The 23,456-nt window shown below is 58.8% G+C and overlaps 1 protein-coding gene across 3 annotated transcripts in view; it reads right to left on the bottom strand.

The window, feature by feature from the left end:
- NRF1 (nuclear respiratory factor 1) overlaps positions 1-23,456 on the bottom strand; it is an 85,953-nt gene that overhangs the window by 5,602 nt on the left and 56,895 nt on the right. For 2 of the 3 annotated variants that reach the window (XM_071552888.1, XM_071552889.1), the window contains exon 11: positions 9,291-9,473. The exons of the other annotated variant lie outside the window; for it this stretch is intronic. In XM_071552888.1, coding sequence (XP_071408989.1) covers positions 9,291-9,473 — 183 coding nt within the window. The remainder of the gene's footprint in view (positions 1-9,290; positions 9,474-23,456) is intronic. 3 annotated transcript variants of the gene reach the window in all.

The raw sequence follows: 23,456 nt of genomic DNA, 5'->3' as shown, positions 1-23,456 counted from the left end.
GGGGGGCAGTGCCCGTGAGAGCCATGCCAGGAGCGGGACAGGGGCAGTGGCAGTGAAAGCCACACAGGCAGGATTGGGGCAGTGGCAGTGGCAGTGGCAGTGGCAGTGGCCATGTCTGTGAGAGCCACGCCAGGAGCGGGACAGGGGCAGTGCCCGTGAGAGCCACACAAGCAGGATTGGGGCAGTGGCAGTGGCAGTGACAGTGGCAGTGGCAGTGCCCATGTCTGTGAGAGCCATGCCAGGAGCGGGACAGGGGCAGTGGCAGTGAAAGCCACACAAGCAGGATTGGGGCCGTGGCAGTGGCAGTGGCAGTGACAGTGGCAGTGGCAGTGCCCATGTCTGTGAGAGCCACGCCAGGAGCAGGACAGGGGCAGTGGCAGTGGCCATGTCTGAGAGAGCCATGCCAGGAGCGGGACAGGGGCAGTGGCAGTGAAAGCCACACAGGCAGGAGTGGGGCAGTGGCAGTGGCAGTGCCCATGTCTGAGAGCCACACCAGGAGCGGGACAGGGGCAGTGGCAGTGGCAGTGAAAGCCACACAGGCAGGAGTGGGGCAGTGGCAGTGGCAGTGGCAGTGACAGTGGCGGTGACAGTGGCAGTGCCCGTGCCTGTGAGAGCCGTGCCAGGAGCAGGTCAGTGGCGGTGACAGTGACAGTGGCAGTGGCGGTGGCGGTGGCAGTGACAGTGGCAGTGCCCGTGTCCGTGCCTGTGAGAGCTGTGCCAGGCCCCGGGGCAGTGGCAGTGGCGGTGCAGTGCCTGTGAGAGCGGCGCAGGCAGGAGCAGGACAGTGACAGTGACAGTGGCGGTGACAGTGTCCGTGCCCGTGTCCGTGAGAGCCACTCCAGCAGAGCCCTCCCTGCAGGGATTACAGCAAAGCCGCTCAGCGCTGACGCAGTGCCCTCCCTCCCTCCCTCCCTCCCTGGCGGGGTGGGCACAGCCCCGGGCAGGCCGGCGCTGGGAGGGGGCTGTGCCTCGGGGCAGGGCAGGGCTGCTCGCCCTTGGCAGGGACACGGGGCCAGCAGCAGGGGCTGTAATCGGGGCGGGGATTGGCCCCGCGCTGCAGCTGCTCAGCCCCGCGCCCTGATTAGCCCTAATCTCGCTGGCATATGTTAATCTAAAGCGTGGAGTTCAGACCCTTTCAATTGTATTAAAGGCAGGAAATCCATTAGACAAAGAAGTGCCCAGTCTTTGGGAAACGTGTCTGCGCAGGGAGTGGGGCTGGAGCTGTGCCGGGAGCGTGCAGGGAGGGAAGAGGGATCCATCCCCTTGGATCCCCCTGGATCCTGCCTGGGGGACACCAGCAGAGGTGATGGATCACAGCCCGAGCAGCACAGCCCACGGCCAAGGGCTCAGGGCAGACACAGCCGGGCTGGGTTTGCTTCCCATCCATGAGAACGCCCCAAAATCCCCTCTGGAAGGAGCAGGGGAGCCTCCAATCCCCCTGGAGATGACCCAGCCAACACCTCCCATCCTCAGCAGGGCTGAGGAACCAGCTCCAGCCCCCTGTGAGCCAGGGCAGCACCCAGAGGGGATGGGGCAGCTCCTGCCTCTCCTGCCACATCCCAAAGACCCCTTGGGATGGAGGACCAGCTTTGGGAGGAAGGAGGCCATGGCATGGCAAGGCCTGACAGCACGGGGGGAATGGGTCAGGCCACGAGGGGCCAGGGCAGGAGAAGGGCCTTGGAAGGCCTTTGGGATCGAGATGGCACCAGGAATGGAAGGACTGATCAGCTCTGGTGGGACTGCAGTGCTGGGTCAGACAACATCAGAGGCTGCATTTCCCTGGGGGGATTGTCATGGGCCACAGGAGGCAATGGAAGTCCTGCTGTTCCAGCAGAGAAGAGGTCACAGAGGGGTCAAGGTGAGGCTCTACCTGTGCCCAGAGCCACAGGATTGAAGCAGAAAGTCACCTGGTGGCTGACAGAGAGATCCCCCTGGCACTGGGCATCACACCACCTGCCCGGATCCCAAACTGCAGGGGACTCCATGAAACCACCACCAGCTCTGGGGGAGATGGTTCAGTGCCCAGGGACACCCAGGGGTGCCCTGGACACCCAGGACTGCTGATGATCAGGGCACCAGTGCCAGTTCCTGCCTCACCTCAACACTCCCCACCCCAGAGACCAGAGCAAGAGCAGCACAGACAAGTCCTCAGCTGTCGTGCACATCCCCAGTCCTTCCAGATATGGAATATTGTCCTCCTCAGGGACACAAGACATCCTGTCTTCTTCCTGGTATCTTCACCCCTATGTCCTGTTCAGTGTCAGGACAACATGGACATTCAGTGTAACACCCTGAAAGCTTCACCTTCACATGAAATTCCCCAAACCACGTGGAGGGGCTGGGAGGGATGTGGAATTTCCAAGGAGCTCTCAGTGCCAGTCACTCATCCAGTGATGGATCTTTGTGCCAGCTGGGATGGGCTCCCCCAGGGAAGGGCTTGGCATGACCCTGCCCATCAGGGCAAGGCTGAATGGCAGGACCTCACGGGTCACGTTTTCCATGAGCAGCCCAAGCAGGAACTCAAGAACAAAGTCCTGGAGGGTCAGAAGGCAGGAACCAGCCCAGAGAACTCAAGGAAGGAAACTTCCAAAAAGTTCTTCTTTCAAAAAGTGCAAAATGCTGTTCTTGGGCAGCATCAGCTACAACAGAGGGAGATCTCCTGCCAACCAGCTCTGTGGGAGCAGCCTCGGGAAGGGCAGAGCCAGCAAGAGGAGCAGCCCAGCAGGAGGGCAGGGAGGTGGTGGGACCCTCTCAGCACCCCCTCAGTGTCACCCCAGGGCACTCTGGGGCTGTGAGGCCCCAACCAGCAGCGCCCTGAGGGCTGGGCACACACAGGGAACCAGCACAGAGGAATTCCTCTTGGGAATTCCTTCATGGGGCATGATGGAAAATATACAAGGGCTTGGGAGAGCCCCTTGGAGCCCTGGGGAGAGCAAACCAAGGCCTGGCCTGAGAGCTGCATGTCCAAAAGCTGCTGTTGGAGAAGAACACAGGGCTGGATTCCTGATTTCCAGGAGGGTTTTTTGGGATATTTTGGGGGGTTTTTTGGAGTTCTCTTTAAGTTGCAGCACTCTGGGACAAGGACACAGGGATGGATTCCTGATTTCCAGGAGTCTCTGATGCTGGAGGGGACAACCCGACCTACCAAGTGACACACAGACATGGAATTGTCTCCTCTGAAGCCTCAGCACTTCCATGGAAAGAGGCAGATCCCAGGGAGCCATCCTGATGCCCAGACTCTCCCCTGGCACAGCACGGACCCCAAACCCCCAAAGAGTGGTGACAAAGGTCTCCTTCAGCGGTGACACTTCCCTGCTGTGCCCCTGCAGCCCTTCCCTGCCATCCCAAACCTCTCCCACCCACAGAGAGGAGCCACATGGGGCAACCCTGGGCTTGCTGGAACACTGCAAAGCCCTGATGGGAACTCTCAGGTTTTCTGGCCCATCCTCACTTTGATGCAGCTGGAAAAGCCTCATGGAAAGGTGTTTGGGAAGGGGAGGCAGAGCAGCAGCCTGGGCTCCTGAGGGTGGCTCAGCTCCTTGTCTTTGGCCCTGTGTCCCACCCAAGGTCACCTGTCCCTCCCTTTCCCCTTCAGGGCTCAGTTTAGAGCTTGACAGGAAACCCTGGACACCTCTGAGGCAAATCCCAGAATCCCAGACTATTCTGAGTTGGGAAGAACCCACAAGGATCATCGAGTCCAACCCTTAAGTCAATGGCTCACACAGGGGATTGAACCCCTGACCTTGGCATTGTTACAGCCAAGTTTTAACCACCTGAGCTGATCTCAGGGTCAAATAAAGCTGTGTCTGCTCAGGCTCAGCCTCCCCTTGGACATCCCACCCCAGTGCTGGGACTCCAGCCCCACTCAGGCCAGTCTGGAGTGTGGGAGAGGAGCCAAACACTCCAGGGGTGTGGGGAGGGAGTTGGTCCCTGCTCTCCAGGGATGGGGCTTAGTGAGCAGCCCTGCTAAGCTGCACGATGAGCTGGCTTTGCTCTGGGCACACCTGAGGGGATTACCAGGGCACCAAAGACCCAGGGGATAAAAATAGAGGAGGCACAGCCATGCCAAGGGCTGCTCCCCCTCGCAGGGTTTGCTCCCTGCAAGCTGCTTTCTGCTGATCAGAAAGGAGGGGCAGACAGGGCTGGCCATGCCAAGGTGTTCAGAGCAGGGGCAGAAACACCCAGGGGCAAATCACCCTCAGATATCAAGGATGGAACTGCTCTGAGATTCCCAACAATCACCTGGGAGGGATCCCTGCCACAAATCAGAGTCAGAATCACAGAATGGATTGGGTTGGAAAAGAGCTCTGAGATCATCAAGTCCAGCCCTTGGTCCAACTCCAGTCCCTTTACCAGATCATGGCACTCAGTGCCACGGCCAAGCTCAGTTGAAAAACCTCCAGGGATGGGGAATCCACCCCCTCTCTGGGCAGCCCATTCCAATCCCTGAGCACTCTCTCTGCAAAGAATTTCCTCCTGATCTCCAACTTCAATTTCCCCTGGCAGAGCTTGAGCCCATCGTGCCCCCTTGTCCTATTGCTGAGTGCCTGGGAGAAGAGACCAACCCCCACCTGGCCAGAACTTCCCTTCAGGCAGTTCCAGACAGTGCTGAGGTCACCTCTGAGCCTCCTCTTCTCCAGGCTGAACACCCCCAGCTCCCTCAGCCTCTCCCCACAGCACTTGTGCTCCAGTCCCTTCTCCAGCCTCGTTGCTCTTCTCAGTTGGGTTGGAAGAGACCTCTGAGATCATCAAGTCCAACCCTTGGTCCAACCCCACTGGGATCACTCTGGCACTCTGTGCCCTGGGCTGGTGATCACAGTGGCGTTGGATCAAGATGTGGGGGATTCTCACTCAGTGCCACATCCATAGAATGGATTGGGTTGGAAGAGACCTCTGAGATCATCAAGTCCAACCCTTGGTCCAACTCCAGTCCCTTTACCAGATCATGGCACTCAGTGCCACGGCCAAGCTCAGTTGAAAAACCTCCAGGGATGAGGAATCCACCCCCTTCCACTGACCTCCCTGTTATGCTTTTACATCCTCTTTTCCATCCACATCCTCTTCTCATTAAGAGATCACAGAACCATGGAATGATTGGAATGGTTTGGGTGGGAAGGGACCCTAAAGCCCACCCAGTGCCACCCCTGCCATGGGCAGGGACACCTCCCACTGTCCCAGGTTGCTCCAGCCTGGCCTTGGACACTGCCAGGAAAACCTGCCTGTTGAGACTGAATCTCATCCTCCTTTTGGTGTCCTGTGTTCTCTGGGTGGTTCCCCTGAAGGTGACAAGGAGGGCAGGGCACCACCTGGAGCTGCTCAAATGTTGTACTTCGATGATAAAAGTCCATTTGAAAGTAAATTAATATCATTAAGCACTGAAATCTTGCCTGTTTTAACGAAGCAGGTGATTATTTGGCAAGAGTTTCTGCAGCAACAACACTCTGGGCATCCTTGGGAATCATAAACTGAGGGGAGGGGGAATTAATGTCTGCAGAGGGAATTTACCCCCTTTGGGGGATTCCAGAATTCACCACACACGAGGAGAAAGTCCATCTATTAAATGAACACCTTAACTGACCCAGAGAGGCCCAGAAATGAAAGCAGCAAAACCCCCCCAGAGCAGCTGAGCTGCTTGGGGGGGTTTTGCTGCTTTCATTTCTGCTCCTCAATTCCTGGAGCAGAGGGATGAGGGACCCAGGAAAAGCTGCCAAGGTGGGATTTCTATGGATGCCAAGAAGTTGCTGCAGCCCAGGAGCAGCCTGGAGTTGGGTCCCCTGTGAGCAGGGGCACTGCCACCCCTCAGGGCACTGAGCACAGGCCACACAAAGCAGGCATTGTCCTGGCAGGAGGGGAACTGTAACCAGAGAGGCTCTGGCTCCAGCCCCGAGCCCTTTTCCCAGCGTTTTCCTGCCTTGTCCTGCCACAACTCGGGGCACATCCACACCCAGGAGTGCCTCTTCTCCAGGGAATTCCATGCTCCCAGCCCAGCAGAGGGGCTGAATTCCCAGCTGAGCAAAGCACAGGGTTGCTGGAGGGGGAGAATCCCTCGGGAAGGCACTCCAAGCCCTGCCCTGCAGGCACGGGCAGCTGGAGTGTCACCAGGTCCTGGTCCTGCCCCAGCTGCCAGGAGGCGAGTTGGGCTTTTTCCTCAGGGGAAAACAGGGCTGGACATGGCCCTGAAGGGTCCTGTTCCCTCTCTTCAGGCACAGCCTTCAAATCCAGCTCTAAGAGCAGCCCTGCCACACTGGCATCGGTGTCATGGCACATTGGTGGCTTTGGCTCATCCTCTCTGGGCCAAGAGACATGTCTGGTCCCTGCAGGACCTGCCCCTTCCTCAGCAAGGTGGGCAAAGAACCACAGTGGAAACACAACCCCTGAAGGACCAGGTCCATCCTCAGCAAGATGGGCAAAGAACCACAGTGGAAAGAGGACCCCAAGGACCTGCCTGGCCCTGCAGGACCTGCCCCATCCTCAGCAAGGTGGACAATGAACCACAGTGGAAACACAACCCCAAAGGACCTGCTTGGTCTCTGCCATCCTCAGCAAGGTGGATAATGAACCACAGTGGAAACAGGACCCCAAAGGACCTGCCCCATCCTCAGCAAGGTGGCAAACAAACCATAATGAAAACACAACCCCAAGGATCTGTCTGGTCCCTGCAGGACCTGCCCCTTCCTCAGCAAGGTGGGCAAAGAACCACAGTGGAAACACAACCCCAAAGGACCTGCCTGGTCTCTGCCATCCTCAGCAAGGTGGCAAATAAACCATAATGAAAACACAACCCCAAGGACCTGCCCCATCCTCAGCAAGGTGGGCAAAGAACCACAGTGGAAACAGGATACCAAAGGACCTGTCTGGTCCCTGCAGGACCTGCCCCATCATCAGCAAGGTGGCAAACAAACCATAATGAAAACACAACCCAAGGACCTGCCCCATCCTCAGCAGGTGCACAATGAGCCCCAGTGGAAACACAGACCTGTGTTCAGAGCCAGCCCTTACAGCCAGTCCTTACAGCCAGTCCTTACAGCCCACACTCCTCCTGCCTCCCACTGGGTGGGTTCCCACCTCTCCCTCCCTCCTGGCAGTGTTTATTCCCAGGCTGCTGCTGCCCCTGGCACGTCACTCCCCTCCCAGCCCTGCACATCTGGTGCTGCAGGAGAAGTTTGGCCTCTGGCCCAGTGGCTGAAGGCAGAGGGTTTGGGCACCTGGGCAGAGCCCCAGCCAGGTGGGATGGGTGGGTGGGTGGGTGGAAGGCTCTCTGGATGCCCAGAGAAGGCCAGGATGGGGCAGGGAGAGCAGGAAGGGGGTTGTGTGCTCTCAGCAGGGCTTTTCAGGGGTGTTGTCCCTGTGGGTCCCCCCCCACAGAGGGGAGGTTGGTGGCACGTGGGCTCTGTGAGCAGAATTGAGGGGCTGCCTGTGCCCCAGCCCGTCCTGGCACTTCCCAGGGCATGGCACAGCAGGCTGGGAATGCTCCCTGAGAGGCTCAGGCTGTGGGAAGGCTCTGAGTGCAGACCCAGCCCTGCCAGAGCCCCAGAAACCCCCAACCCCAGCCAAGCCCCAGCCTTGGGAACCTCCCACAGCACTTCAAACCTCTCAACACTCAATTCCCACTTGGAAGTGCAACTCAGGCAGTTTCTTTTGCAAGGAAAACACAGGAGGAACCTCGGAGAGGGTCTGGCTGAGGACATGGTGGTGCATCCATGGGGTGGAGCAGCAGGAAAGAGCCACTTCCATCCCCCCTGAGGGCTGGGATCGAACACAACCCCCCCCAGGCTGCTGATCCCTGGCACTTCAAAGGCCCCTATCGATGCCAGCAATAAAACTGCACCTCCATTAGCTCCATGTCCCCCCTGGAGCACAGCACAGCCCCAGCTGAAGGCCCCTAATGCCTGGCAGAACAAAGCTGGGGTTTTTTTCCCTTCCTGCTGGGAAGGGCTGGAAGGGAAGGGATCAGCTGGCCCGGGGGAATAGCTGAGAGCCTTTCACTGCCAGGCCCCACAGCCAAATGTGGCCCAGGCAAGGCAGAACAGATGGTCCCCTTGGAGGGCTGTGCCTGCACCAGAGCAGGGATTGTCTCAGTTGCAGGACAACCTGTGGCAGCCACAGCCACACTGCTGGTGGTGTCTGGGGGACAAACACAGGGGTGGCACAGCTGAGGAGCAACCTGTGCCCACCTGGCCAAAGGTGCCTCATTCCTGGAGGGAATTGCTGCCTGGAATGTGGATCTGGGGCTGAGACTGGTTGTTTGAACCTGTCATCAGCTCCTTGGACCTGTCAGCACCAGAACCAGCCACTGGTCTCCCCCCCTGGAGGTTCTGAAGGTTCAAATCATGGGATAAACAGAGATGGGAAGTTTAGGGATTTGTGGCAACAAGGAGGAAAAATGTAGGCATGAAAAGTTCCCTGTGATCTCTAAGCTGGGTGTGGGAATAATAATGGCATGATTAATTTTAAGCCAATCCCAAGGCAGTGCTCCCTCCTCTCTGCCTTCTCAGGGTCTGTGTCCTCCCCAGGGCACACCTTAACTCCCCATGGGAAGGCAAAAGTCCATCGAGTGTCCCCAGAGCAGAAGGGGGTCCCCCAAGAGTCTTTACTCAGGGAGGAATTGGTGGGATTGTGAGGGAATCAATGAAGCCAAAAAGATCTGGAGGGTGGGAAGAAAAAATCAAATTCAGGCTTAGAAATGCCACCTCTGGTTAAGGAAGAGATTGAGAGGAAACCACACTGGGAGAAGGGGCTTTGTGGAATTCCTGGAACCTGTTTGGCAGCTCCACAGGCACTCCTGGAAGCACCTCCTGGAAGCAGGAGTGGTGCTCCTGAGCTGCCCTGTGTGGCTCCAAAGGCTGCAGCTGGTGGGTTCCTGCAGCCAGAGGAACAGGAGCATTCCCAGGCAGGAGGAGCCCCCGGGCTGGCCCAGCCTGGCCCTGCAGAGCAGGGAAAATAGGGCGATTCCCGGGATCTTCTGCCCAGCTGCTTCCTGCCCGGGATTACCCGTCACATGAGCTGCTTTGCAGCAAAGCCAAGCTGTCCCCACGGGCTGGGAAGGTCAGGGACAGACAGAGCCTGCAGGGACAGACACAGCACTGCCTGCTGCTTCCCCAGGGGACACCAGGCAGCGGGAACAGCCAGCCCAGACTCCTCGGGGGGCAAGGAAAGGGCGGTTTGTCTCCGAGCCCTTTGCCACTGGATTCACCCAAGAGGGGTATCCGTGTTCCAGCCCAGGCTGGTCATTTCCCAGGCTCCAATTCAAGAGCTGGAGGCTGGAAAAGCCCTCACAGTGACAGATTTACCTTCCCTTCCTTGTGTTTTGGGCAAGGCCACCCCAGTGCCACCAGCCAAGGGGTGCCAAGGGGGAGCTGCATCTTCTGCACAACCCGCTGGTGCCTCCAACAACACACAAGTCACCTCATGGCAAGAAATGTCCTCTCCAAACTCAGGTCTGCACATCAGGGGTGAAGAGGAGCCACTTTCACCTGGAAAAGCAGGAATCTGACAGTTCAGAGCAGCCACAAAACCTGCCTTTCCATCAGCCTGGCACGGGCAGGGCTGGTGGGCAAGGAGAACATTCCTGCCCCGTGGCTGCAGGATGGGCCCCTCACTGTGCCCCAGGGCACAACACAGACAGGGCTGTGCTTTTGGGCTTTGAAATCTGCCCCTGCTCTGGGGAGCCAGCAAAGAGGATAAATCCAGGCACAGAGGGATCCTCTGGATGTGCCTGGAAAGAGCAATAGAGGAGCTGACAGGTCAGACCCTGCCAAAGCAGCACTTTGAAAAGAGGGGCAAAGGGAGCAAACCTTGGGCAGTCTGGAGATGCCCAGGAATGGGAATGCACAGTCCAAAGGGGAGCAGGGCCTGGGGGAGAACAGACACCACCAGAATCCCTCAGGGAGGAAACTCTGGTCTGAAACACAAGACCAAGCACCAGAAAACCTCAGTGCATGGAGGGGCTGCAGGTGGGGAAGCCCCAACTTCCAGACAGGGCATTTCTCCTTCCAGTGGGTGCCTGGTGGAGGGAGGGAGGGAGGGAGGGAAGGAGGGAGGGAGGGAGATTCCCAAGGCCCATCTCACTCCTCAGATGCCTGACAGTGGGAGCAGCTTGCTGGGATTTCAGCCAGCTTCCCATTTGGATCAGGTTGCACCCTGCCCCCAGCACAGCCATTAAGAGCTCCCAAAGTGCCTCCAGAGCCTCCAGCCAGTGCCACAGGCAGCAATTCCCACAGCTCTGCAGGGCCACATCCAGCCCAGCCCCAGGACCCTGCAGGACAGGCAGGACTGTGCAGCCCCCTCCTGCCTGTGTGGGGTGCCCCTCTCCACCTGCCCCAGTCACAGAATCACAGAATCATAGAATGGATTGGGTTGGAAAAGCCCTCTGAGATCATCGAGTCCAACCCTTGGTCCAACTCCAGTCCCTTTACCAGATCATGGCACTCAGTGCCACGGCCAAGCTCAGCTGAAAACCCTCCAGGGATGGGGAATCCACCCCCTCTCTGGGCAGCCCATTCCAATCCCTGAGCACTCTCTCTGTGAAGAATTTCTTTCTGCTCTCCAACTTCAATTTCCCCTGGCAGAGCTTGAGCCCATCGTGCCCCCTTGTCCTATTGCTGAGTGCCTGGGAGAAGAGACCAACCCCCACCTGGCCAGAACTTCCCTTCAGGCAGTTCCAGACAGTGCTGAGGTCACCTCTGAGCCTCCTCTTCTCCAGGATGAACACCCCCAGCTCCCTCAGCCTCTCCCCACAGCACTTGTGCTCCACTCCCTTCTCCAGCCTCGTTGCTCTTCTCTTCTCACTTGGGTTGGAAGAGACCTCTGAGATCAGCAAGTCCAACCCTTGATCCAACCCCACTGGGATCACTCTGGCACTCTGTGCCCTGGGCTGGTGATCACAGTGGGGTTGGATCAAGATGTGGTGGATTCTCTGTCCCTGGAGGTGTTTCAGAGGACACTCAGTGCCACATCCAGTCCCTTCTCTGGCCCCGCTCCAGCCCCTCAATCTCTTTCCTCAACTGAGGGGCCCAGAACTGAACACAACACTCAAGGTGTGGCCTCCCCAAGGCAGAGTCCAGGGGAAGGGTCACTGCCCTGGGCCTGCTGGCCACGCTAGTTTGGATCCAGGCCAGGATCCCATTGGCCTTCTTGGCCACCTGGGCACACTGGTGGCTCCTGTTGAGCTTCCTGTCCCTCAGTCCCCCCAGGTCCCTCTGCCTGGCTGCTCTCCAGCCACTCTGTGCCCACCCTGTGGAGCTGCAGGGGGTTATCCAGGGGCACCACAGGCTGTTCCCTCTATGCTCCAGCCCTGGGATGGTTCCAGGGCCAGGAGTGGCCCAGCACAGGCAGGGACAGCACCGAGTCCCCCACTGTGGTCCCAGCACAGCTCAGAGGAACAAGGGGGTGCTGCTGCCCCAGGACAGGCAGGAGGTGCCCTGGAGGATGTTCCAGCTGCCCCCAGCAGGGCCCATCCCCACCCTCAGCCCTGGCACCGAGGGCTCTCCTGGGATCAGCCAAGGGAACTCCAGACATTCATTCTGCTCCCAAGGAAGGTGAGCTGGGACCTCTCCTTTGGGATTGCCCAGAGGAGCAGAGGCTGTGCCAGCAGCATGGAGTTGTCCCTGGCTGTTGCTAAGCTGGGAATCCTCCAGAGATGGGCTCAAAGACCTGCCAGGTGCTCAGTGTAATTTGGAATAAGTGGCTATTACAGGTAGAATCCACCACATTTCTTGTGAGCTCCATCCTGGGAGCATCAAAGCAGAGCCTGGTTTGAATCTCAGCTTAATCCACCACCCACCAGCTCAGCACTCGTGGGTTTGAGTGCTCAGCTCTACACTGAGCTCTTCCAGCATGGATGTGTCCAGGGAAAACCTGCCTTTCCCAGCCTGGTGTTGCCTGTGCCCCTTCCAGGACCTCCACCAGCCTGTTTGGACCCCGTGGAGAAGCTCTGCTGGTTGAGCTCTGCCAGCCAAGCCTCTGGTCCAGGGAGGGTGAAGCATCCCCTGATCCAGGGTGGGTTAGGAAGGATCCCCTGATCCAGGGTGGGTTAGGAAGGATCCCCTGATCCAGGGTGGGTTAAGAAGGATCCCCTGATCCAGGGTGGGTTAGGCATGGAGGAGGAGGAGGAGGAGGAGGAAGAGGAGGGCTGAAAAAACACCTCACCAGCATCTGTGATGGGTGAGGAGGGAGATGGAGAACCTCCCAGAAGTGGGTTCTGACTCCACCTGTGCCCTTTTCTCTAAGCCAAGAGCCACAGATCAAAGAGCCCCAGGATGTGCAGCCTGTCAGGAGAGCACTTCCCTGTCCCAGTCCAGGGCCAGAGCACCTGACACCCTAAAAACTGCTGTAACCCCAGAGCCCCCTGCCCTGACAACCCAAACCTGCTCTAACCCTGAAGCCCCCTGCCCTGACACCCCAAACCTGCTGGAACCCCAGAGCCCCCTGCCCTGACACCCCAAACCTGCTGTAACCCCAGAGCCCCCTGCCCTGACACCCCAAACCTGCTGGAACCCCAGAGCCCCCTGCCCTGACACCCCAAACCTGCTGGAACCCCAGAGCCCCCTGCCCTGACACCCCAAACCTGCTCTAACCCTGAAGCCCCCTGCCCTGACACCCCAAACCTGCTCTAACCCTGAAGCCCCCTGCCCTGACACCCCAGAGTGAGGGACCAGCAGAGCTCAGGGTCTCAGAATGTGGCTCTCAAAGTCAAGTTGTTGGGGATTTTGTCACTGTAAACTGGAAAAACCACCCAGAACTGAACATACAGAAAGTCTCATTAAGGGATCACAGAACCATGGAATGATTGGAATGGTTTGGGTGGGAAGGGACCTTCAAAGCTCATACAGTTCCAATCCCAACCCCTCCCAGTGTCCCAGGTGCTCCAGCCTGGCCTTGGACACTGCCAGGGATGGATCCAGGGGCAGCCACAGCTTCTCTGGGAAATCCAGCCCAGCCCCTGCCCACCCTCCCAGCCACCAATCCCTTCCCAACAGCCCCCCCAGCCCTGCCCTCTGGCACTGGGAAGCCATTCCCTGTGTCCTGGCCCTCCAGGCCTTGTCCCCAGTCCCTCCCCAGCTCTCCTGGAGCCCCTTCAGGCCCTGCCAGGGGCTCTCAGGTGTCCCTGGACCTCAACTCCTTGGAGATGGAGAAAAGCAAGACCCAGTGAAGATAAATATATTATTCCATGTGTCAAAAGGCCTCTTTCAGTGCCCATCCTGCCCTGAGCAGCTCCTTGTGGAGCCACATGGAGTAATAATGAGGGACTGTGAGATGAAGATGCCAAAACCTGGACAAGTATCACACAAATACAGCAAATAAACAGGCTCCAAATCCAGCCTGAACCCACAGGGAACTCCTAAAGCCTCACAGGCATTGAGTGTTCCCAGCCAGACCAGCCCCTGACTGGTTTGGGATGAGGGGTCACCAGGGAAACTGTGGAACACCAGGGATCCCTCCAACTGGAGCTGCCCAACGAGACAACTGAGGAGAGATGGACCAACGAGCAGCTGAATGTTCCAAGGGAAATTCAAGCTCAGCCAAAAGAGCTTCAGCCTCCTCTTAGGATCACAAAGATGGGAGATGCTCCAGGTACACTCAGCCCAGAGCTGCTCTAAAGCCTTGCAGCAGACACCGGGCTCTTCCAAAATGTATGGACCAAGGAGAAACGCTGCCCAGCCCGCAGAGCTGCTGCCAGGGCAGAAGGGCACACTCTGCAGCTGTGCCGGGGCAGGGCAGGGCTGGCTGTGCCTCCAATGCCACCTAATGCCCGGGAAGCAGATGGATGTTCAAACAGGCCCAGCCCTCGGGACCGCCCCGAGTCGGGACACGTGGGAGGGAAATGGGCTGAGCTCAAAGGGGCAGCTCGGGCTGCGACAGCTGGGCAGGCTCAGCCTGGGCACAGGGACACGGGGAGGGCACGATGGGGGGCATGGCAGGCTCAGCCTGGGCACAGGGACACGGGGAGGGCACGATGGGGGGCATGGCAGGCTCAGCCTGGGCACAGGGACACGGGGAGGGCACGATGGGGGGCATGGCAGGCTCAGCCTGGGCACAGGGACACGGGGAGGGCACGATGGGGGGCATGGCAGGCTCAGCCTGGGCACAGGGACACGGGGAGGGCACGATGAGGGGCACAGGAGGCTCAGTCTGGGGACAGGGACACGGGGAGGGCACGATGGGGGGCACAGGAGGCTCAGTCTGGGGACAGGGACACGGGGAGGGCACGATGGGGGGCACAGGAGGCTCAGTCTGGGGACAGGGACACAGGGAGGGCAGACTGGGGGGCACAGGAGGCTCAGTCTGGGGACAGGGACATGGGGAGGGCACACTGGGGGGCACAGGAGGCTCAGTCTGGGGACAGGGACACGGGGAGGGCACGATGAGGGGCACAGGAGGCTCAGTCTGGGGACAGGGACACGGGGAGGGCACGATGGGGGGCATGGCATGCTCAGCCTGGGGACAGGGACACAGGGAGGGCACGATGGGGGGCACAGGAGGCTCAGTCTGGGGACAGGGACACGGGGAGGGCACGATGGGGGGCACGGGAGGCTCAGTCTGGGGACAGGGACACGGGGAGGGCACACTGGGGGGCACAGGAGGCTCAGTCTGGAGACAGGGACACGGGGAGGGCACGATGGGGGGCACAGGAGGCTCAGTCTGGGGACAGGGACACAGGGAGGGCAGACTGGGGGGCACAGGAGGCTCAGTCTGGGGACAGGGACATGGGGAGGGCACACTGGGGGGCACAGGAGGCTCAGTCTGGGGACAGGGACAGGGGGAGGGCACACTTGGGGGCACAGGAGGCTCAGCCTGGGGACAGGGACACGGGGAGGGCACGATGGGGGGCACAGGAGGCTCAGCCTGGGGACAGGGACAGGGGGAGGGCACACTTGGGGGCACAGGAGGCTCAGCCTGGGGACAGGAACACGGGGAGGGCACGATGAGGGGCATGGCAGGCTCAGCCTGGGGACAGGGACACGGGAAGGGCACGATGGCGGGCACAGGAGGCTCAGTCTGGGGACAGGGACACGGGGAGGGCACACTGGGGGGCACAGGAGGCTCAGCCTGGGGACAGGGACACGGGGAGGGCACACTGGGGGGCATGGCATGCTCAGCCTGGGGACAGGGACACAGGGACATGGACATGGGGAGGGCAGGACCCACAGGAGGCTCATCTGCCTGGGGACAGGGACATGGGGAGGGCACACTGGAGGACAGGGACACGGGGACACAGGAAGGGCACACTGGGGGGCATGGCAGGCTCAGCCTGGGGACAGGGACACAGGGACACAGGGAGGGTAAGCTGGGGGGCATGGCAGGCTCAGCTGCCCGAGGACATGGGGACATGGACACAGAGACACAGGGAGGGCAGGACCCACAGGAGGGCACACTGAGGGTCATGGGAGGCTCAGCTGCCTGGGGACAGGGACATGGACATGGGGCATGGGGAGGGCATGCTGGAGGGCACAGGAGGCTCAGCTGCCTGGGGACAGGGACACAGGGAGGGCACAATGGGGGCACAGGAGGCTCAGCTGCCTGGGGACAGGGACACAGGGAGGGCACAATGGGGGGCACAGGAGGCTCAGCTGCCTGGGGACAGGGACACAGGGACAGGGACACGGGGAGGGCAGGACCCATGGGAGGGCACAGAAGGTGCTGGAAATGCTCCCAGGGCAGGGAGAAGCAGGAGATGAGGCCAGACAGGGCACAAGGCACATTTGCTGGAGGGAAAGTCAGGAAGGCAACAGGACTGGCAGGAATTCCAGAGGGGGTGAGGCAGGAAGAGCTGGGCAGGCATTCCCTGCCCCTGAGGGAGGGGGTTCCCTGGGTACTGGGGACATGGACAGGCCAGCAGCTTTTGGGGACAGCAGCAGGTGAAGGCAGGACTGAGCCCTCCTGGGGTGTTCCCAGGGTGCTGCCCTTGCTCCAGAGCTGAGGAGCAGCCTGGGGGCTCCATGTGACACCTGGGGGCAGGGCAGGGGCACAAAACCAGCCTGGAGGCTCCTTGTGCCCCTCTGACTCCTCTGCCTTTGCCAAGGGCAAAGGGGCACACCCAGAGTGCCCACCACAGTCAAAGGTGCGTCCAAGGGTCACTGAATGGTTTGGGTGGGAAGGGACCTTAAAGCCCACCCAGTGCCACCCCTGCCATGGGCAGGGACACCTCCCATAGCCCAGGGTGCTCCAAGCCCTGTCCAACCTGCCCTTGGACACATCCAGGGGCAGCCACAGCTTCTCTGCCCAACCTGTGCCAGGGCCTGCCCCCCCTCCCAGCCAGGAATTCCTTCCCAATATCCCACCTATCCCTGCCCTCTGGCACTGGGAAGCCATTCCCTGTGTCCTGTCCCTCCAAGCCTTGTCCCCAGTCCCTCTCCAGCCTTCCCACAAGCCCCCCTTACACTCTGGAAATGCTGCTCTAAGGTCTCCCCAGAGCCTTCCCTTCTCCAGGCTGAATAAAGAGAATAAAATGAGGCTTCCCTACTCCAAAAGCCAAACTGTGCCCAGGAATAGCCACTGTGGGCCACTATTTTTAGCCCCTGTTGGTGGGCAGACAAATCCTAATCACCAGCAGAGTCTCCTCGTCATCAGTGCCAGGATCAGCCCCGGCAAAGCTGTGACAGCCACAGAGCCAGCCTGGGCCAAGCCCTGCCCAGGATCAGTGCCCAGGATCAGTGCCCAGGATCAGTGCCCAGGATCAGTACCCAGGAATCAGCAGGGGCAGCAGCCAAAGCCCCCCAGGCTGCCAGGAGGGGTCTGAGGGCAAGGCAAGGTGGGCCAGGCCAGGCAGGTGTCCCTGCAGAGTGAGCAGCAATCCAGGCTCTGGGAAAGGCCTGGGTTCTCATCCCACTGGGAAAGAAAGGGCTGAGAGCTGGCCCTGGAGCTGTGGGGGGTGGGCCATAGTCCCAGAGCTGCCAGGGAAAGGGGGTGGGCACAGCAGGGAGGGGCAGGTGTCCCCTCTTTATGGGGCACACGGAGTGTGCTCAGAATCATGGAATCCTCAAGGTTGGAAAAGACTTCCCAGATCAAGGCCACCACTGACCATGTCCCCAAGTGCCACATCCACTGGGATTTGAAATCCCTGCAGGAGTGGGGACTCTACCCCTGCTCTGGGCAGCCCCTTCCAAAGCCTGACCACCCTTTCTCCATGAGGGAATTTTCCCCACATCCAAGCTGAGCTGCCCCTGGTGCCATGTGAGGCTGTGCCCTCTGGCCCTGCCCCGTTCCCTGGGAGAGCAGAGCCAGGCTGGGCAGGGATGAACCTCATTTCACCCGAGGTTTGTGCCAAGGGATTTTACTCCATCAGTGCCACGTTGCTGACAATTATTCACACCTATGCACAGCCATTTGTCCTGTAGGAAACACCTCTCCCTGTTCCTGGACCTGCACAGTGAACCCAGGAATTCCCTCTCATCCCTTCCAGCTTTCCTTGCTGGCTGCCCTGAGGTCTCTCCTGCCCTCTCCTGGGAAACACACCTGCCAAATGCTTTCCCTCACCCTTCCTTCCTGCTGGGATTCAATCCTACCTGCTTCAGAGTAAACCTTCATTAAAACACTCTGCTCCCTCCAGGAAGGCCCTACAACAAGCTTGGCTCTGTCCTTCCTGTCCTCCTGGATGCCAACAAGCTGCTCTGCACTCTGCCAAGCTGCCAGAGACTCCTTTGGCTCCACTTTCCCTAAAAAAAGCAGATCCATCAGGAGAAACACAAGAGATGGCTTTTAAAAGGAGGCCTTTGCAGCCTGGCCCTTCAGTTATTGGTATTTTTCCCTCACAGCAGCTCCGTGCTGCTTCTCCCTGTCCTGAGGCATCCCAAAGGACACCAGGCACACACCCCTGGGATCCTGAGTCCTGCCTTCCCTCCTGGATGTGTTCAGAGTTCCCAGGGAGCTGGGTGGGATTGGGATTGGGATCCACCCCCCAGGCCTGGAGCTGCCAGGGGAGGATTCCCCACTTCCCTGATACTGCAGGATGTGGTGTGGGAAGCTCGGCAGGCTCAGCCACCACCGAGGCTTTGCCAGCTCTGCCACCTCTCCCCATGCCTGAGGAACCACCTGGAGTAGCAATTCCAGGCAGGATGTTCCCCTGAGTGCCACTGGATGCTCATTTACCCCGTGCCAGGCAGGAATGGCAGGACGGGCTCCCGGAGCGGCGCCTCCTTCCCGGGGCTGGAGCTCCCTAATCCCCCTGCCCACGTCAGAGCCCTGATGCTCTTCCCAGGCTCCCAGCCCAAATCCTGCCTCAGTCCTGCCCTCAGCTTTGCCCTCCGGGGCCTGTGGGCAACTGGGCTGGGAATTCTTTGGATGGCTTGGGGGGTGGAGGAAGGCAAGACTCACTGTGGGCTCCTCATCCCCGGGGGCACCTCCACAGCACAGAGAGGGGAGACACCAGGAATTGGGGCTTTGGGGGCAGGAAAAAGGGGCTTTGGGGGCAGGAAAAAGGGGCTTTGGGGGCAGGAAAATGTGGTTGCAGGAAAATGTGGTTTTGGTGCAAGAAAATGTGCCTTGGGGGCAGGAGAAGGGTCTTTGGGGGCAGGAAAATGTGCCTTGGGGGCAGGAAAATGTGATTTGGGGGCAGGAAATTGTACCTTGGGGGCAGGAAATTGTGCCCTGGGGGCAGGAAAAGGGGCTTTGGGGGTGGGAGAAGGGGCTTTGGGGGCAGGAAAATGTGCCTTGGGGGCAGGAGAAGGGGCTTTGGGGGCAGGAAAATGTGATTTGGGGGCAGGAGAAGGGCAGTGGTCGCTGCAGGTGAGGCCAAGGGGATGATCCAGGACCCTCTGGATCTGTGGCTGTGCCCAGCTCAGGCCTGTTCCATTCCCTCCCTCCTCCTGGCTCGATCCCACACCTCCCACTGCTCTGTCCATGGCCTGGTGGGAATTCCAGCTGGAGTTCTGGGCATTCTCTCCCTGCTCCTGGTTCAATCCCACACCTCCCACTGCTCTGTCCATGGCCTGGTGGGAATCCCAGCTGGAGCTCTGGGCATTCCCTCCCTGCTCCTGGTTCAATCCCACACCTCCCACTGCTCTGTCCATGGCCTGTGGGAATCCCAGCTGGAGCTCTGGGCATTCCCTCCCTGCTCCTGGTTCAATCCCACACCTCCCACTGCTCTGTCCATGGCCTGTGGGAATCCCAGCTGGAGCTCTGGGCATTCCCTCCCTGCTCCTGGTTCAATCCCACACCTCCCACTGCTCTGTCCATGGCCTGTGGGAATCCCAGCTGGAGCTCTGGGCATTCCCTCCCTGCTCCTGGTTCAATCCCACACCTCCCACTGCTCTGTCCATGGCCTGTGGGAATCCCAGCACCACCCAGAGCCACACCAGCCCCGAGGCCCTGCAGCCCCTTCCCATGGGCAGGAGCCCCATCAGCCTTTTGGGATGCACCAGGAAGCCCTTCCCATGGCTCCAGATCGATGCCCAACAGCAGAAGGCTGCAGGCTGGGCACACTCCTGCCCCTCTGAGCCTCCCTCTGCACTCCAGAGCAGCTCCAGGTCCTCCCAGCAGAGCCCCTTCCAGCCAGGGGAGCAGGAGGTGCTGCCACTCACTCTGAGCACTCCCTGCTTTAATGCCAACCACTCCAGGACCAGCCCTCCGAGCCCTCCTGCATCCCAACCCAGCAGCCAGGAATCCAGGCTGGACTCAGCTCCCCTGGCACTGCCAGAGCAGGGCATCCCACTGCCTGGAACCCACCATGAGACTCTCCCAACCCTTCCATAGCTCAGGATGTTCCCAGGCTCCCTGCAGGATATCCAGGCCCAGATTCCAAGATATCCAGGAGCAGAAGTTCCCCCTTTTTAGCTGCCTTGTATCACTTACTAATTATTCAATAATAAGTATCACTTAATTATTCAATAATAATGCCACAGAATGGGTGGGAAATGCCTTATTGAGATGGAAACACAAAAAGTGAAAAAAGGGAATAGTTACATTTAATGGCTAAAATCAGAGGTGAAACACCTTGTCTTGACCTCAAGGAATTCTCATGGAATCCTGGGATGGTTTGGATGGGAAGGGACCTTAAAGATCATCCAGTTCCACCCCCTACCATGGGCAGGGACATTTTCCACTATCCCAGGTTGCTCCAAACCCCTTCCTGGCCTTGAGCACTTCCAGGGGTGGGGAGGTGTTAAAACACTGCCCTGTTTTCCATAGCAATAAGACAGGGATAAATTTCTATCCCTTCCAGTGCAAGTGATGAGGGCAAAGGGTTGGAATCCCTCAGGAAAGCCCTGCAGGAGGGTAAGAGCATTCCTGGAGAGAGGCATTTATTGGGAGTATCAGCAAACTGAGGCTTTGCAGCATGGGGAATTTGCTGGTTAACCCCATCCTGGCTCTGGCAGGAGTTTTCCCTTCTCCCAGGTTACTCCCAAGTCATAGAATAGAATCACAGAATGGATGGGGTTGGAAAAGTCCTCCAAGATCAGCAAGTCCAACCTTGATCCAACCCCACTGGGATCACCAGCCCAGGGCATGGAGTGCCCTGGGCTGGTGATCACAGTGAGGTTGGATCTGGATATGGTGGATTCTCACTCAGTGCCACATCCATAGAATGGATTGGGTTGGAAAAGCCCTCTGAGATCATCAAGTCCAACCCTTGGTCCAACTCCAGTCCCTTTACCAGATCATGGCACTCAGTGCCACGGCCAAGCTCAGCTGAAAACCCTCCAGGGATGGGAAATCCACCCCCTCTCTGGGCAGCCCATTCCAATCCCTGAGCACTCTCTCTGCAAAGAATTTCCTCCTGATCTCCAACTTCAATTTCCCCTGGCAGAGCTTGAGCCCATCGTGCCCCCTTGTCCTATTGCTGAGTGCCTGGGAGAAGAGACCAACCCCCAGCTGGCCAGAACTTCCCTTCAGGCAGTTCCAGACAGTGCTGAGGTCACCTCTGAGCCTCCTCTTCTCCAGGCTGAACACCCCCAGCTCCCTCAGCCTCTCCCCACAGCACTTGTGCTCCAGTCCCTTCTTCAGCCTCATTGCTCTTCTCTTCTCAGTTGGGTTGGAAGAGACCTCTGAGATCATCAAGTCCAACCCTTGATCCAACCCCACTGGGATCACTCTGGCACTCTGTGCCCTGGGCTGGTGATCACAGTGGGGTTGGATCAAGATGTGGTGGATTCTCACTCAGCGCCACATCCATAAAATCACAGAATGGATTGGGTTGGAAAAGACCTCCGAGATCATCAAGTCCAACCCTTGGTCCAGCTCCAGTCCCTTTACCAGATCATGGCACTCAGTGCCACGGCCAAGCTCAGCTGAAAACCCTCCAGGGATGGGGAATCCACCCCCTCTCTGGGCAGCCCATTCCAATCCCTGAGCACTCTCTCTGCAAAGAATTTCCTCCTGCTCTCCAACTTCAATTTCCCCTGGCAGAGCTTGAGCCCATCGTGCCCCCTTGTCCTATTGCTGAGTGCCACCCCCTCAGGACAGAAGGAGGGGTTTGCCCCCACTGCACCAAACAGCTGAGTGAGTGTCCAGGGGGCTGAGGGAGGAGGATCAAACCCCCCGGTGGTGCCAGAGCTGCCCATCCATCTGCTCTGTGTTGCCAGAGGCCGTGGACAGCCCATCTCCTGCAGCCCCCAGGGACCTCTCTCAGCAGGTTACGTAATCCAAGAGCAGCACAGGCTGCAAAGGGCCACGAGCCCTTCCCGGAATGCGGCTGGAGATGGGAGCTGGGAGCTGGAGCTGGGAGATGCTGGGGGATGGAGCTGGAAGATAATGGGAGATGATGGGAGATGGAGCTGGGAGATAATGAGAGATGATGGAAGATGATGGGAGATGGAGCTGGGAGATAATGAGAGATGATGGAAGATGATGGGAGATGGAGCTGGGAGATAATGGGAGATGATGGAAGATGATGGGAGATGGAGCTGGGAGATAATGGGAGATGATGGGAGATGGAGCTGGGAGATGATGGGAGATGATGGGAGATGGAGCTGGGAGATGATGGGAGATGGAGCTGGGAGATGATGGGAGATGGAGCTGGGAGATGATGGGAGATGGAGCTGGGAGATGATGGGAGATGGAGATGGGAGATGATGGGAGATGGAGATGGGAGATGATGGGAGATGGAGATGGGAGATGGAGCTGGGAGATGGAGCTGGGAGATGGAGCTGGGAGATGATGATGGGAGATGATGATGGGAGATGATGATGGGAGATGATGATGGGAGATGGAGCTGGGAGATGATAGGAGATGATGGATATGGAGCTGGGAGATGATAGGAGATGATGGATATGGAGCTGGGAGATGATAGGAGATGATGGATATGGAGCTGGGAGCTGGGAGCTGATGGATATGGAGCTGGGAGCTGGGAGCTGATGGATGTGGAGCTGGGAGGTGATGGGAGATGTAGCTGGGAGATAATGGGAGATTATGGGAGATGATGGGAGATGGAGCTGGGACATGATGGAGATGGAGCTGGGAGATGGAGCTGGGAGACGATGGGAGACAATGGCAGCAGAGCAAGGCAAGGGCGGTGTGGGGCTCTGCCCCTGGCAAAGCTGCAGCCTCTGCTCTGCCCATCATGCACTCCAAACCCCAGCTGATCTCCAACCTGGCTGCTCCCAAAGACAAACCCAGCCCAAACCCCAGCCCAGCCTGCACTGAAATGGTCTCAATGCCGGGTGAGAGGTGGAGCGACCCCGGAGCGCGTGGAGAGGGTGTTTTTGGGGGGAGCATCCTGAGGAATCCAGAGCTGGCAGCATTTTGGGAGCAGGCCAGGAGGAGTTGGGTTGTTAGGAGTTTAGTGCCCTGCTGAAGGGCACCAACGTGCTGGGCCAAAGCTGATTAGCTGCTGGTTTGGAGCATCCAGGGGCAGATCCCTCCTCCAATAAACACCCATCACTCCTGAGTGAAGCACAACCCGCCCGGCTCTTTCCTCGGTGTCAGACGCATTCCCTGCTCCCCGGGCAGGGCTTTCCCGTCCCTTCTGCTCCCTCTTCAGGCTGGCTGACTCCACAGCAAGGCAACCAAACCAGCTCTGAGGCCAAACTCCTCTTCCACTGCCCCATTTTTGCGGCGAACTAAAACACCGACGGTTCAGAACCAGCGCGTTCCCTGCGACACGGGGGCTTCGGAGGGTGGTGAGGGAATTGCCATCTCACCAGAAATCTCATCTCACCAGACTCCTGCTTTCCATGCCAGGTGACAAGGCAGGAAGTCATTGCTCTGCCCCCTGACCTCATTCACCCCTTCAAAGGGGACAATTAATGCCCCACTCTCAGGGCGCAGCTTCTTTACAACTTCACCCTTTGTGTCCTTTATCAGCTTATTCTGACAAACCTCCCCCCATTCAATCAAAATAACCACTGAGTGTCTTCTCTGAGCTCAGAAAATGCCACAGAATCAGGCTGGAAAAGATCTCTGAGATCACTGAGTCTAATCTCTGACCCAACACCACCAAGTCAACCAGAGCAGAGCACCAGGTGCCACGTCCAGCCCTGCCTTGGACACCTCCAGGGTCAGGCAGGAGCAAAGAGCAGTGG

Source organism: Pithys albifrons, chromosome 3 (genome assembly GCF_047495875.1).
Source record: "Pithys albifrons albifrons isolate INPA30051 chromosome 3, PitAlb_v1, whole genome shotgun sequence".
NCBI lineage: Eukaryota > Metazoa > Chordata > Aves > Passeriformes > Thamnophilidae > Pithys > Pithys albifrons.
Note: the sequence above shows the minus strand (reverse complement) of the source record. Positions and strands in the feature narration are given on the sequence as shown.